The sequence below is a fragment of the Dendropsophus ebraccatus genome, chromosome 8, assembly GCF_027789765.1.
Source record: "Dendropsophus ebraccatus isolate aDenEbr1 chromosome 8, aDenEbr1.pat, whole genome shotgun sequence".
NCBI classification, from domain to species: domain Eukaryota; kingdom Metazoa; phylum Chordata; class Amphibia; order Anura; family Hylidae; genus Dendropsophus; species Dendropsophus ebraccatus.
The window spans coordinates 19,316,814-19,333,259 of record NC_091461.1 but is presented as its reverse complement, the minus strand read 5'-3'; the positions used below and the strand labels follow the sequence as shown (position 1 = coordinate 19,333,259).

General features: G+C 39.8%; 1 protein-coding gene across 2 annotated transcripts in view; it reads right to left on the bottom strand.

The window, feature by feature from the left end:
- Positions 1-1,708: 1,708 nt before the first annotated feature.
- Positions 1,709-16,446, bottom strand: part of LCOR (ligand dependent nuclear receptor corepressor) — a 67,180-nt gene continuing 52,442 nt past the window's right edge. For both annotated transcript variants that reach the window (XM_069979967.1, XM_069979968.1), the window contains exon 7: positions 1,709-10,490. In XM_069979967.1, coding sequence (XP_069836068.1) covers positions 6,212-10,490 — 4,279 coding nt within the window. In that variant the 3' untranslated portion in view covers positions 1,709-6,211. The remainder of the gene's footprint in view (positions 10,491-16,446) is intronic.

Below are 16,446 nucleotides of genomic sequence, written 5' to 3'. Positions count from 1 at the left end.
TGGTATGCTGCCACCGTTTTGGGAACAGTTTGCTCTTCAAACAAGACTGTGGGCCAGTGCACAAAGCTAGATCCAAAAAGGAACAGTTGGGAGGAGTCTGCCTTGAAAAAAATGTGACAAAGCCTTTATACTTTAATATTAAAGTATAAAGGATTTAGAAGTACTATCACCATTGCAGTTATCATTCATTACCGACCAGAAGGTGCCTCTGTCCATACCATTTCTCCAATCACCCAAAGTTCCCATTTTAAGATTTGAATTTACAGGCCTGCAAGAAATTTAGGCCGTCACTTCCTAACTTCAGATGATGGGTGGTCTGTCTCTAACTACAGTAGATGACTGTACCAGAACCTTTCATTTCTTTTTTGAGCCTAGAGATAAGACCCTATTACACAAAACGATTATCGTCCGTATCCGTTTTGGCCGATAATTGTCACCTGTAATAGAAGACAACGATCAGCCAACATGAACAATGTCGGCTGATTCAACAGGTAGAAAGACAAATGGCTCAGATAGCGACGATGTACTGTCGCTCCGTGGAATAGGAGCAGTGGCTGCAGACTGCAGTTATTCTCTACGGCCCCCCCACCGACTCTTACCCGCTCACTGACACACGTCTGTAATAGCACCGGCAGCGCGCAATTTTGCACTTTGGAATTTTTTTGTGCTTACGCTGTTTACCGTGCAAGATCGGGAATGTAATTTAATAGTTCAGGCGATTACACGCGCGGAGATACCAAGTATGTTGTTTATTTATAAAATGGGAAAAGGGGGGTGATTCAAACTATGACTATTGCTTTCAGCTGCTGCAGCCGAAAGCAATAGAGTGCCAAGCCAGGATCAGCGCTATTACGGCGCAGACCCCGGCCGGTAACAAATGTGGGCATTGCCCTCCCGCAATCGTGGGGCGCGATCCCCCCACTAGACCACCAGGGAAGGGGGACAGTATGTATGACAGCTGCATCTAATTACTTAATTAGCAGGCACTGCAATTAGACCGTGCCCGCTAATAGCCATGGTCCCAGGCTGCAGATAGCACCCAGGATTGCGGCACGGGCGACCCCCCCGAACCCCCCTAGTAGCACCAGGACGTCCAGTAACGTCCTGGTGCAGCCATGGGTTAATTTCTAGCCATTTTGACACCATAACCCCTTCCCACACAGGTTAACTATCCCAGCTTTTTTATTATTCTGTTTTGATTAACATTTTATTTTAGAATTAGGTAACTCAAATGGACTAGATCTGGACTGATTGACACCAAAAATATCTTTGTAAACCCATGTAGATTTTCCAATAACATCAGAGGTTTCCCTTGATAATAGTTGTCTAAACTGTTTATCTGATGTTATTTAAACTCACAATAGGACAGGGAAATTTTCTCTGTGTAAAAAGGTAGTGCAAAGAGAAATACCATCATCTTTTTCTGCTTTTATCACACAAGACAACCCCTTTGAGACTTACAAACAGTTACCAAGACCCCCGGCGAACAGTTAATTTTCCTTAGGGAAAATGTGACTGGCTGCTTATATCCCCATGCAGTGGAAGGGATAAAAAGTATACTCCTTTATAATGCAATATTTGTGCAAAAAAGAAGCATAATAACCACTGATAGTTTGATTCAATAACGGAGCATCAGCCGAAGAATTCCAAGATGACAGATCAGTTTTTGTTGTTTCTTTTTATTCAGAACACTGAGTAAACACCCAGAGAGCAGGGAGGAAATGTGTTAACTGAAGAATTCAATAACCCATAGAAACCTCTTGTAGCCATCACCCGCACCAAAAGTTTTCCATGGCTGCAAAAAGATTTGCAAAACCCAATGAAATTTTACACCATTATCACCTGCTAATGTGTATTAGTATCTTAACAGGCCGGTGGATCATGTGTATGGGTGGGCAAAGTTGTGTGCGTGTGCTTCGAGTTTGTCAGATGGCGAATAATGCTCGAGTTACAGCCCGTAAGCAGGGTATAAAAGCATGAATGCATGAGGTAGATTCACCCAGGTGAACCCCGACTCCATTGGCCCCTCCATAACACGGTGGGCACAGTCGAGGTCTGCGTCTGGTTATGTGACACCCTCCTTTTCAGAATAAGTTAACTGCTGCACCTACATTCTTTGCAAAAGTATTTTAGTACACATTAAGGCATCCAGGTCCTGAGGGGGAAAAACAACTGCAAACCAGAATTTACCCTCCACCATACCTCACTGTAGAAATAGTTTTGGCGTTGGTATGCAACGTCTTTCAATCAGATCTTTGTACATTTGTGCTAAAAAAGGTTCTACTTTAGCCTCCACTGTCAATTTTTTCTAGAAGTGTTGTAGAACATCCACCTGGGCTCATACAATTTTGAGATGGACTTTCATTTCTGGACAGTGGTGGCCTGCTCCAAGGTATCCTTTCATGACCATACTTCCTGTCCAGTGTTCTTCTAATAGTGGGACACACGACCAAAGATTTTTGCTAGAGTTTTTAGACTTCTACGGGTCTTTTGATGTAACCTCTTTCTGGCTTGCTTTTGATGCTTATGTAATGATCATAACAGAAGGTCCACTCAGTCCTATGCAACAATTCTGACTTTTTTCCTTTTGTAGTACCGTTTGAGAATTGAATTTTCCAGCTTCATCTGTCTATAAAACACATCATGCTAAGCAATCTTAACCGATTTCTCAGTAAGCAGGCATTGAGGGCCTTTATTTAATAGGCAAACCTCATGTGAAACCTCAACTCAAAGCAAAACAGCTTTAAAACACAGGATATTTTTTTTTTCTTCCTGCCCTGTTGAGGTCTGATCAAGGTGCTTGATAAAATACAGCTGTACACAATTTTAATATAGTGATCAATGCAAAAATGCAGATAATTTCAAACCTCACTTCTTGTCACTGTAAGAGGCTAAATTTAAGTCGGATTTCCCCTCTTGGTTAGAGAAAGCCACAGATTTAACCAAGTGTTTGGAGTAACAGAAAATCATTGGTGCAAAGCATAAAAAAACTCACATCCTGACAGTGTGTTAATAATCTGGCAGCCTTTTTGACTTATTTTTCCTTGTATTCTTTTCCTTCAGCATAGCTAAAAATGTGACTAGTCAATTTGGTGTTGGAAAAATCTTTATAGTGATTAAAGCAAGGAAAGCTTCAACAAATATATCAATTGATTTATATATAAATACAGAGTACAGCAAATGTTTAATTTACATCTACTACAACATTTTAAATACCCAGAATCATCAGAAGTCAATAAAACCTTAACGTATTTTCACAGTATCTGTACAGTCGTGTTAGAGACGGAAAAGAAAAAAAAAAAAAATCTAAAACCCATGTCTACAAAAATGACACTGCAATACAAAAATATTTAAAACAGCTCAAAATCCCTGAACCTTTTCTTAGAGATGGCTCTGTACACAGCATGTTTTCCATTAACATAACAGATAAAACACACAAAAAGGAGAAGTTGACAATGTGCAATAGTAGGCATGTACTGCCACAATCAATACAGAACACATTATTGTCATACTGTACAGAATCGGTTGTGAATAAATTAGCACAATTTTCTAAATGAGTACAGAAGAATATTTGCGCACGATAAAAATTTCTTAATTTCCTGCTATGTAATCACCTGTTTAACCCTACTGTCAGATACAAAACAAGTGAAAGACTAAGTAATATTGTGTGCTAAACATAAAAACACAATTTAAATTAATTCTCACAAGATGCAAGTTCCCGAGTAAATCGTATGCAGCCACTGTGGTATTGAAGCAGATAGATGTGAAAGTAGGAAAAAAATAATTATAAGGTAGTTTTGCACCTTTACATATGAGAAATATTAATGCTGCAACATCTCCACAAGATCTAAACCGGTCTTCATTGTTTCCCATTTATAAAGAAGAAATTTATTTATGAAGCGACAACCTTGCTGGTAAACTAGAAAAATCGAAACATTTCTTCTTCAGTAACCCAGACCATTCCTGCATTTCAGTGCAATACAAAACTAATTACTGCACAGGTTTACCTATACTACAAGATCAACTGGTGAAAATTAGCACCAATCCATACTCTGTCAGGAATGTTCAAATATAGGTCACAATAATAGTTTACAAGTCTTGGACATTCGATAGCTGAACAGATCCCTTGCCTTTTCTTCCCTCGTCTCCTCTGACTTAGCAGGTGACCATTTATACTAGAGGATAAAATGCACACAAATGAGATTTTCTATGCAGTTGCAAAATATTCAATCAGCGACAAAAGTCTTTTTGCTGATGGTGCAATCACTGAACATGTTTACAGTGCACAATGATTGGGAACATTTGCTTAGTATCACAATTTTTTTTTTTTTACACAATAATTGTCCCCTGTAAAAGGCCCTAAAGGCATTTTGATTAAAGACGTGCTGAAAACACTAACGCTAAATAAACCTTCGCTACTGGTATTGTGGAGATAAAGGTAAAAAGTGTTAAGACCCCCTTACATCTTTTGTCGGCCATACCTGCTGCTCACAAGGGGTTTGGCCATCGGTATACGATGTATGCAGCTCTTCCAACCATCTACCGACAGATGTGTGTACATACAAGGGGTCGAGTGTGATGGAGAACCACTGCCCGATTCCTTTGTTCTTGGAGATCTTTCGCTGTGGCTTACCTCTCCCCAGAAAAGACAGGAATCCTTTGCCAGGCTGCACGTTCCTATGTATGGGGAGGACGGTCGCTGGGCAGGAGATATTACTCATGGTTGAATAACCTCTTCCCATAAAAACAAGCTAATTTGATGCTCTCAAGCACATTCCCTAAAACATGGCTAACAGTGCAAACTATACATTTAAGGACTGCCCAAGTGTTCCAGGTTACTGAATGGTTAAAATACTTAAGGTAAAAAAAGACTGTTACAAAAATATCTTTGTACAATTTGCAGTTTAGGAATGGTAATTACATCTACGCCTTAATTATTACAAGAGGGAGCGGGAAGGATCGATCACATGTTTTAGGTGATAAAGAATATTAAGTTCTTAAAATAAAATCAAGTTTTTAAACACCAGTGCAAACAAAGTCTGCCATCGACCACGCAGCGAATGTCACATTTCTTTATAGTATTGCATGTGCTCTACTTGCAGTCAATATTTGCCTGCCATAATAAATGCACAATAAGAAAACAAACAAGATATTTTTTTCTGTTTACAAATATATTTCAGTAGAGTCTGTTGGATTTTCCAATGATACCCTAATTTATCCATAGTAAAAAATAGCCATTATTATTACTGTCATCACATAATGCTTACAAAGTCTTAAAAAATGGTGTTCTAAAAATCCACCTTTCCTGATGAGCCACTGGATACTAAAACGTGTGCTCGATAAAAACTTTTAAAAACATTTTAAAGTCATTTTTTAAATTAATGCTGACACACAGATTTTCAGTTACCAGTTCATTTTTGTGCAAATTCAATGAAATTCAAGTGAGTGCAAATTAAGTGTAATATAAATAGAATATTAGTGACCTAGATGCATATACCAACAGAATTAATGACCTGACAAACCTGTTTTAGAGACATATGCATTTCAGAAAACATTGGAAAATGGTGGACTCACCACCTAAACAAATCATAGAGACAGCCATATAAACAATTTCACATGTAAAACCACAGCACTGAGTAAAAAGGTATGCAATACCTCAGTAACTACGCCTATGGTGGTTCTTTAACCAAACGATTCAGCCAATAAAATATATTTGTCCTTTTTACAAGGTTGCTTAGTTCATTAAAAAAACTGAATATGGAAGCACAAATTGCTTTTTGCTTTTGACCAAATGCTAAATATGAGATCTAAAATGAAAAAAGCTAATAAAATGTATGCAACAAGCTGCAACGAAGCAAACATGGGTGTGTCTGTGTTTTCGTTTTTTTTTTTTATCAGTACAAGTGCTTGTGCGTCAAGTAATAAATGCAAGGCTTATCATATGGCAGGTCTTTAACATAAAAAAAAAGATAAATAAGGCACTGTACTTTTAACATTCATGGTTTAAGAAAATAACCCCCAAAACAAACTAGAAAATTATTTACATTTTGAGCACCACAGGGAGAAAATAAAAAAAAAAGTTCCCAACAAACCAAGCATCATAATGCCAACGTAATATGGTTATCGGTAGATTTCAGGGCCTGCTACAGCTTATATAGATTCGGAATTAATGCAAGTGTACAACAGTACGCAGGTAACCGTTTCTAGCTTTTCATTTAAATTCAAGTGATCGTCCTTTACGAGTGGAAGGCTCCAGCTGTGACCTTTTTGAGCGGTGTCTCACTTGGGATGCTACATTTCTTTTGTTTTTTCCAGAGACAGTGCATATTTTTTTACATAGTTCCTTTTTCCTATGTGATGATGACAAACTAGTGATTTTAGGTGAACCTGATGAATTTGGGGGAACCTGTTTTAGCTTAGCTGATCGTGTCTGACGCTTACGAACGAGTTGCTGTTTAAGGGATTGTTTTTGCATAGGACTTTTTGCTTTAGCTTTCATTACATTTGTTTTAAAGACACCAGCTTTTCCCACCTGTTTCTTTGGAGCCTGTGAATTGAAAGTAGAGTCTATTTTACTCAATTTACGCACTTTAGTTTTCGTAGACACTGCTTTTTTGTTGACTTTAGGTCCATTTTTAAAAAATCCTTGCTTCGATTCGATTTTTCTCTTTTTACTTGGCTGTGCAACAGATTCCGTCATAGAGTCACCTTTTGTACGTTTTTTACACTTTGTATTTTTAACTAGCACAGATTTAGCATTAAGGGAATTTGGAAGTTTTTGTAAATCTGATGTTGACATTGCTTTTTTATTTCCAGGTTTGCCTGCTTTACTTTTTGCATTATTTGCCACACATATTTTCTTGTTTTTATTGACCGAACAAGACGGATATTTTAAATTTCCGCGCAATCTGTTGTATTTTTTTAGGATATGAACAGGAGCAGTCTTTTTACCTTTAACACAGGGTTCTTGTTTTTTGCAGTCATTATGACCTGTTACAGTATCTATCGTATCTTCATTAAGTGGTACATCGCTGTAACTTATCAATTTAATAAATGAATTCTGAGTTTTGATGTCATTGCGTGCTGGAAAAACTGAAGCAAATTTCTTAAGATGTTTTTTCAAGCGCTGTGCCTGCAAAATGTGAGGATATAGACTTTGCCTTGAATACTTCGGTGATTGCATCATTGGCAGCTGATGTTCCTCAGGAAGACGAGTGTTTAATTTTTTCACAATTACTAAAGACTTCGTTTCTGTTGTTTCCATAAACCATTTACAAATATCTGGAAACTTAACAGAATTCATAAACAACATTTGCATTGGGGAACATTTCGGAGTATCTTGCACACTTTTAGGTTTACGAATTCTTTTCTTTGTTTTCCAAATCTCTTTTAGTTTGTCGGCTTTATTTTTGGACTTTGTCACATTAACCGTCTCTTTTTCCAGTGAAATCCAATTTTTGTGAACCGTTGTGTACTGGTCATTAAAATTAGAGATACGCTCCTGATTTTCTTCCTCAGAACACCAGTCAATAAATTTTGGTCTATTAACTTGCTTATTAGAACCAACTTTCTTATTACCTGAGGACTGGTTCTTTAACTTACCAGATTTACAGTACTTCATTTTATCCTTTAAGGAATTTAATGCAATATGCTTGGCTCTACTTTGGTCTTGAGAGCTTTTCTTTTTCGATTGACTGTTATTACATTTATGAAGCGCCAACTGACAAATATTTTTTAAATTTGTTGTTTCACACTTACAGTTTGCTTCTTCCTTTTTTTCTTTTGCAAAAGATACAATCCGCTCATCAGAACCTGGTTTAAAATATACCTTAAGTTTCTCAGATATCTTAAAATGGGATGAACCAACACTTTTTAACACTCTTTCATAAAATAATGGCTTTCCCTCTTTACAATGGCTGTTTAAAGAGACAGCAAAATAGTTTTCTCCATCACTGGTCTTAACGGCAGGGGACAGGTTTCCATCAGAACACGGTGCATCTTCTGTTTTTAATATCACAGACCTCTGTGCCCCATTGCCACCTTTAACATAAGATAACAGAACTTGAAGGGAAGGATTTTTTGGGACAACAGAATCATGGGCTTCACGACTCCTAAGACATCTGTCTGTTGGGGCGGGGACTTTTTTATGCCTCTTTAATGGTGTAAGAGGTTTACTAGAACTTCTGTTCCTTGGTAATGAATTGTCAATGTAGTCTAGATGAACTGCACCTATGTTGCTTTCACCAATAACCTCTTTGGTTTTCAAGGCCTCCCTAAATGTATCATTATTGCTGCATTCGGATGAAGACACAGTATCACAATGATGGAGAGCCTCCTTTGAAACATTTGATTCTAGTTTCACATTATGATTGCCAACCATTTTTGCACATATAGTTAAAGAACTATGAAAAGGTTTAGTTGGACTTAAAGCGTCTTTACTTTCGGGTAGTACATCTGCTTTAGTCTCCATCTCAATGGAACCATTGGAAACTAGGGTTTGACAATTAACATTTTCTATTTTTACATCTATTAAAGGTGCATTTTCTGTGATCCCATTTTGCACAGAATGCTCAATAATGTCAGTCAGATTTCGAGAAGTACTAGAAACAACCTGTGAACTTATAGGAATAGGAATTTCAGAAATGTCTTTGGGTAGAATATCTAACATTGTTTCTGAAGAAATCTGAATTGGCAACGGCAGTCCAGGGGTCACAGGATCTGCAATATCTGTATCAGAAGAATCTTCAGGTAATACCATGGAATCATTAGGAGTGGAAGAATCAATGAGTGCGAGATCTCTTTCAGCAGTCCCATGCGTAGATGAATATTCAGTGGGAGGATTTGCATGGCTGTTTTGTAAGGTAGCAGAAGCTTCTTCCATTGCTGTATTATACAGATAACATTTAGGTGATGTAGGTTCAGAAAACACATGGTTATTTTCTAATGAAACAATGACTTCCATAGCCAAAGATGGAGGACCTGGTTGGTCTTCTTGATTGCATGAAATAATGGAATGGGAGAAATCAAAGTCTGGATATATAGCTAATTTAGCTATATTTTCATGATTTTTTACAGGTAAAGAATCAGCTTCTATATTTAGTAAAGAAGAATTCTGTTTCGTCTTTGGAATTTCATCAACATGTTCAATAACTGCCCGGTCATTCGCAGTGTGCTCACTTGGAACATGTGATTTTTCATGTTCATCTTGTGTAGCAGAAAAAACAGCTATGAAAGAATCAGAGACCTGATCAACGGGCTCTTCGGCCGCACCCAGAATTTGTTTACAATTTTCTGATTCGATGTTTGGTATTTGGTGTTTCATTTCATCATTCCGTGCTAATGAATTGTAAGTGTCCATTTTTACTCTTGTCTCATGAAGCAATGATATGTCATCTGTGGTAGGTAGTGTCTCATTCAAGCCATTAGGAATTAGTAATGCTTCAGTAATATGTAATGCAGAATTTCCTTTCTCCTCAACTTTTGAGCTTTTTACCAATGTGCGAACAGTGGACAATTCACAGCAGTCACCACTAAACAGATATCCTCGGGTACTTTTCCTAGCAGTGTTCCGAGCACAAACCCCAGATTTATGATTTTCAAAGTGGCATTCGGTTGTAATCGGCTCACTTATGTAAACTACATCACACTGTTTATCACAATCATTTGTCATCAAAACTCGAGAATTCTTACACTTTACAGTTTTTAACAGCTTATTTTCATGCAACCTAACTTTTTGTAAAGCTGACCCAGAACGGTCCGTAAGATTCTGAAATGGACTCTCGCAAAGGTTTCCAAGCTTCTTTACAGTCACCGTGGTTACAGAATTTTCCTGCTTCAATTTACAGTCACTGCAGTCCAAAAATGTCTGTTTAGGGTTATTGTATTGTGTGTTTTCTTTATTTGCAATTTTTGGGATGTTTGTGGAGAGTTCAGACCCTGACATGTCTAACGTAGAGTTACTGTTTGACAGAACACAGTGATCTGAAAAAGTCTGGCTAACTTCAGATATTTTTGCAACAATGGCTCCAGTTTTTTCCTCTGTGCTCGCAATATCTACTGGATTATTTGCGATTGTTTGGTCTGTAACATAAGCAACATTAAATCCATGATCCTCTTTAAAATTTAAGGAATTGGGTACCTTTGAACATTGTGAGATTTCACGATGGTGGCTATCCTCATGCACACCTGCTGGGGTAGTTATACATACATGACCATTTAAACAAGATTCAGAGACAGACTTGTTTGTCTCCACAAAGGAAAGGCTTGCATTTTTTTCACAAGAGGAATGATCATAGTCTTCTAGATTAGCATTTTCAACCTCAGAAATGGAGGCACTTCTAGATTTCATTATGGATTCTTCAGTGCATAAATTGCTCAATACAAGAAAAAACTGCTTTTGGTGATGTGAACACAGCTTGGCCATGAACTTTTCCAGTGATAAGTTTGTTGAATTGTTAGGGTCAATTGCTTTTCGCTCTGTATCCTGAGTGCTGGAAAAAAAGAAAAGAAAGAGGAAAAACAACATTTAGTGAAGCAATTATATACCAATAAATTCAAAACATTCTTTGTAAATTCTTCCTAACAGTGTGACTGCATTGCTGTAATGCTTTCTAAAATGTTTAGAAAAACAGTGTACAAGGATCTAACCCTCAAAGCTTTAAGTTACTTTAAGCAAAATATCCTTGAACATTCCAGCAGTAATAGCGCAATTCTTCTAAATAAAGCTTGACAATGCTCAAGCCTGCATATCATACCTTTACAGCAAGCCTCAAGGTATTTGTAAGAACCACCAATGCACTATGAAAACGCACAACAAGCCTAATTAATGTATATTTTCAGAGTTGGAGGTCAACGAGAGCTTATTGTTGTATGACAATCAGTAAAATAATTGGATCCGCCATTTACCATGTACACAGAAAATAAAATGGTGTTCTCATTAAAGTTGATCTATTTGTTTAGGGATTTTTCTTCCACTGAGCAATTCTTCGAAACAATTCTTCATAATGTTGATTAGAAAAAAAATAAAATAAAAAACCAAAAGTGACTAGAAGCCTGGCATTTATATTGTACCAGTATTCCTAAAGTGAACCATTTTACAGTTTACATAAAAAGGATAAATGCTTTTACGCGCATTTATAAAGAGCTTGATTTGACTTTATGAGAATCATGTAAATCCCCACATTTCGGTCAGTCAATATGGTGTTTTCAGACCTTTGAGTAAGCAAAGAAATGTCACTGTGTGTAAATGCAAGAGTTCAAAAGTCGGGCAATAAAACCAGCCATCCCAATTTTGGTATCCTGCTTGTGAACAAAAGTTAAGATTTTTGTCAAGACCAGTAGCAAATAGTCAAGTTAAAGAGAAAAATGGTGAATCATAAATTATCAAAGCGCTTATCCACATATTACAGCCATTTGTTTTCAGCACATAGTGGTATCCATCTCCCATAGGTTCCCATGCAGCATAAGGCTTTTTGAATGCTTCTATATAGACCAACACCCTTTGTGACACTATACGGAGGGGGGTAATCAACTGTTGTATCTTGGCCAAAGGCCTCCATCTGGTGAATAAGGGACTATAGAGCCATTTGGCATATGCCTAAACAAAAAGTTTGCCTAACGGAGTGTGAAAATAGCCTTACCCTAAATACATTGCATGACTTATGTTGCATTTTGAAAAGCTTACATATTTACTGTGTAACACTGTACAAATACCATAGAAGAAACTATTATAAAAGCCCTTCTTCACAGGCAGACTATCGTCCAGGAGTGTTGCTAAAAACGCTCTTTGTCTGATAAATTGGCACATGTAAAAGTGACAGCGATTAGCCAGGAAACCGCCTGATCCTCGGCTGATTGCATCTTTTGTACCGTGGAAAAATATATCGCCATTGATCACACATCTCCCTGTGAACAGGGGATGTGCAGTCCATAGCAATACATTTAAAAAGTTGCGGGAACAATGCACTGATCGTGCAGTCCGGCTGCTCGATTCATCATGCCTTCTGAAGGCATGGCAAACAAGTGCTGATCTGCACATGTAAAAGGACCTTTAGGGTGCCTTCACACCTACCGACTCGCAGCGCTAATAACGCTGCCAGTCGGCTAGGTCCTGGCAGATCACTGTCAGTACATACACGCAGCGGTCTGAACGACCGCTGCGTGTATGTAAATCTGCCGGCCGCTTAACCCCTTCTGATGCCGGCCGGCCGCCTCCCGCTCAGCTCTGTATACATTACCTCCTCGCTCCACTGGGTCCCGGCGTCCTGCTCTCCCGCCCGGCCAATCAGTGTTTCGCCCTGCCGCAGCCACTGATTGGCCGGGCGGGAGAGCAGGACGCCGGGACCCCGTGCAGCGAGGACAGGTAATGTATACAGAGCGGAGCGGGAGGCAGGCGGGATTTACATACACGCAGCGGTCGTTCAGACCGCTGCGTGTATGTACTGACAGTGATCTGCCAGGACCTAGCCGACTCGCAGCGTTATTAACGCTGCGAGTCGGTAGGTGTGAAGGCACCCTAAGAGTGTTATCCAGTAGGGCTGGGCGATATAAACGATATGCCAAAATATCGTCATCAATTCGGTTGACGATATAGATTTTTGGCATATCGTCATATCGCGATACATGCCCACGGAGCGGTAGTGAATAAGCTTCTCACTTACCGCTCCGTGGTACCGCGCTGCAGGGCCTTCCGTTCACGCATCGTCAGCGCGCTAGCTGACGATGCGTGTGACGTCAGGTCTCTCCCAGTGCATGCTCGCCTCGCGGACTCCATCAGCCAGCCCTGCAGGAAAGGTAAGTAGAGGGGTCGGGGGCGGCAGATGGCTTGGCATGGGGCTGATGATGGCCCTGGCTGGGGGGACATGATGGCTGGCACATAGGGAAAACTGAGAGGGGGAGATGACTGGCACTGGGGGGGGGGGGGGGGGCTGATGACTGGCAACGGGGGGCTGATAACTGGCAAGGGGGGGGGCTGATAACTGGCAAAGGGGAAGGCTGATGACTGGCAAGGGGGGCTGATGACTGGCAAGGGGGGTGATAACTGGCACAAGGGAGGGCTGATGACTGGCACAGGGTGGGCTGATGCACACACAAAAAAATTGATATATCGTGATATATCGTTATATCGTGCATGCATCAAATTATATCGTGATATAAATTTTAGGCCATATCGCCCAGCCCTATTATCCAGCACTACAAAAATATGGCCACTTTCTTCCAGAGACAATACTACACTTGTCTCTAGGTCAGGTGGGGTTTGCAATTCAGCACCATTTACTTCAATGGAACTAAGCTGCAAAACCACCTAGACTGGAGACAAAAATGGTGTTGTCTCCAGTGGCTATATTTTTTATGTAGCGCTGGATAACCCCTGATTTGCTAATTACCAGAACAAGTATAAGGCCCCGTTCCCACTGAGGAAAGGTAGCGGAATTACGTTAGCCTCCCGCTCATAATGGGAGTCTATGGGAGGCGCACGCTCCTGCTCTGTCCGCGCTGAAGAATGAACATGTTACCTTTCCTCAGTGGGAACGGGGCCTAAATGTAGCTCTAAACTACAGAAGTGAAAATGGCTTTAGAAACTGGAAAATTAGGACTAGAAGACCAATAAATGAAATTTTGATGGCTCTCTGTTCATCGTTTAAAACAGGATGGATTAGAGCTGGTGCAGATAAACTTCACAACTGCTGAAGTCCACCCTCGCCGATCAGGTGTTCTGTGGGGCTACGGTGGCTCTAAATCGGAAGCAGTTTAGCTCCCATTGAAATGAGTAGGAGTCAAGCTACAGTAACCATACACTCCCATTGAGCAGCAAAAGGAGCCAAATGCTTCAGGTCCGCTCCCTGCAGAACAGCTGATCAGCGGGATAGCTAGGTGTCTGCACCCAACAAACCAGCTATGGATGGCCTACAAATTTGAATGAGCCAGTCAATCAACTTTTGGCTTGAAATTCCATTCAATAGCCTAGCCAGGGTCCTATAATGCAGTCTGACAGAAGGATACTCCTGTTTCAGATTACTGTACTATACCTAAGCTACTACTACAAAAGCTACCACTAAAGTACAATAAGTAAAGAAAAGCTTGACTGATTATTACTTTGAAAATTCCTTTGAACTTTTTTTTTTTTAATATGTTTTTGGTAATGTTAACGTCATTTTACACAGGTGTTTGTAAAGTACGAAGAACTAGTTCTTAAAAAGAAAAAGCAATTTCCAAGAAGAGACCTCCACTCAAGTTGCACACTTTAAAGCAGTGCTTCTCAAACTGTGAGGCGGGCCTCACCAGTGAGGCCCCCCTAGTTGCTGGTGAGGCCCAGCATGGGAGGCAGATCACACAAAAGTGACCACAAGCTGCACTGTCCTTTCCCTGACTGCAACAATCTCTGCTTTAGGAACATTATAGACTCATTTTGTACTAATTTAATGTTATACAGAGATTAGGAGACAAATGGAGGGTAGACTGAGCAATATTTGCATGGACTTCTATCATAGATGGTGAGGACCCAGTATCCTATGAGTCAGTCTGGTGAGGCCCAGGCATCATTTTGTCTGTTGGGTGAGGCTCCAGTAGAAAAAGTTTGAGAAGCGCTGTTCTAAAGCATTCAAAGCATTTCGATAAGAAACAGGAAAGCATTCCTCCTTAGGCATGGACGTCTTCTGTAGGTAACATTGCTTACATTTCCTGAAGAAGCCCAAATCATAAACACTGTAGGTTTCGAACAGAACCCGCACTACCGCTAAAAATATTGCAAGAATTTTTTTTTTTGTTGTTTACACATTCCTTAGCTGGCATGAAAAGGGTACAGGTTTTAGCAAGAACACTGATAGAAAACAGACGGAAAGCAAAATGTTAGTCCTTTTTTTCCCCCTCCAGTGAATAAGGAAACACAGTTTCTGGCATGAACATGACACTCACCTCTGTACATTTACAAGTCAGTGTTGAGCTATTAGGTTGGTGCAAACTTCTATACATGACTGTCTAGTTATAAATATAGTCAAATCACGTGACAGGGAACTTAAAAGGAACAGAGTCCGGTTAATTGTAAAGGAATTGAGCAATGTCGCCATCTTTGTGTGATCAGCAGACTATTGTTGAGAACCCCTTGGTCTACCTAGGAAGCACAACCCGGATTTTGACAGATGTCACTTGCCAGTGTTATTTACTGTAAGGCTACATGCACACGGAGTAAAAGTGGCAGAATTCCGGAACATGTTTATTCTTCAGCGTGGAGAGAGGAGGCGCGCGCCATTTCGCGGCGGAGAATTCCGCCACTCCGTATGCACAAAGCCGTAGGCTCTGATCACTGCACGCTATAGGTAAAAACGTTTGAAACATCTGGCGATAAATACTGCATGTACACCACGTGCAAATTTCTAACATGGTCAATAGTCTTCAATTTAGAAGACATGCAAACCGCAGTGCTTCTTTGTGGGACGCCTCTTTACGGATAAATCTTAGTTGACTGGGTTTTTTAGTACAAGCAGAGAAAATTGACAGGTCATTAATGTGGATCTGAAAATATACCCAGTGTTCAAAACCAAGGCTGTTTTTCTTTTTTCTCTCTCTTTCTTTCCATTTTTAGCACTTGACATTCCAGTGAACATATATTTTCAGACTATATAAATGTTAACCACTCAGAATGTACATACACCACCTAAACTCTCCAACATTCACTCTAAGGTGTAGAGCAGCTTAAAAAGGATGGGGTAGGGTTGACCACTTGGGCAATGAATGATTGCTATAACACGGGTAAAGAGGCCTTTTGGACAAAATTTATTACGGACCTGACCTATTAGGATAAGCCATCAATATCAGGTCTGTGGGGGTGAAGACTTCCGGCATCCCCATTAATCAGCAGTTTGCCAGTGCCGTGGTACTAGCGCACACAGTGAAACATAGCAGGAAGCAGACGACCTTGTACACTGTGTAATGACTGTGCTGGGTTACTGCAGTTCAGCTCAACAGGAGCCAAGCTGCAGTAACCCAGCATGGCCACAACACAATGCACGGCATTGTCCACTCCATAAATCGGGGGCAGTGCCATATGGCAAGAGCCCCAACAGTTTCATATAGATGGCCCACTAAGAATAAAAATCATCAATACATTTTTCCTAAAAGTCACTTACATACAGTTTCAATTAAATAGCTAGAATGTTGCTTTATTTAAGCTACTCTTTCCGGTGATTTGTTTGGCAGTGTTGGTGACCAGACAATCCAGTAAATAGGCAATACATTTTTATGGCTAGTAAATCCCTTTTAAGCCATAACAGATTAAAATTATGTCCAAATAATTTATGTAAAAATTAGAGAGGAGCGTGATTTGAGATCACTTGGCATTTGAATACCGGTGGTTAACAAAGTTGGATGCAGCCCTAGGGAGTCCCGGAAAATATGGATACAGCCAAAGGCTATAGACTATATCTATGTTTTTCAGGACTCCCTAAGGGG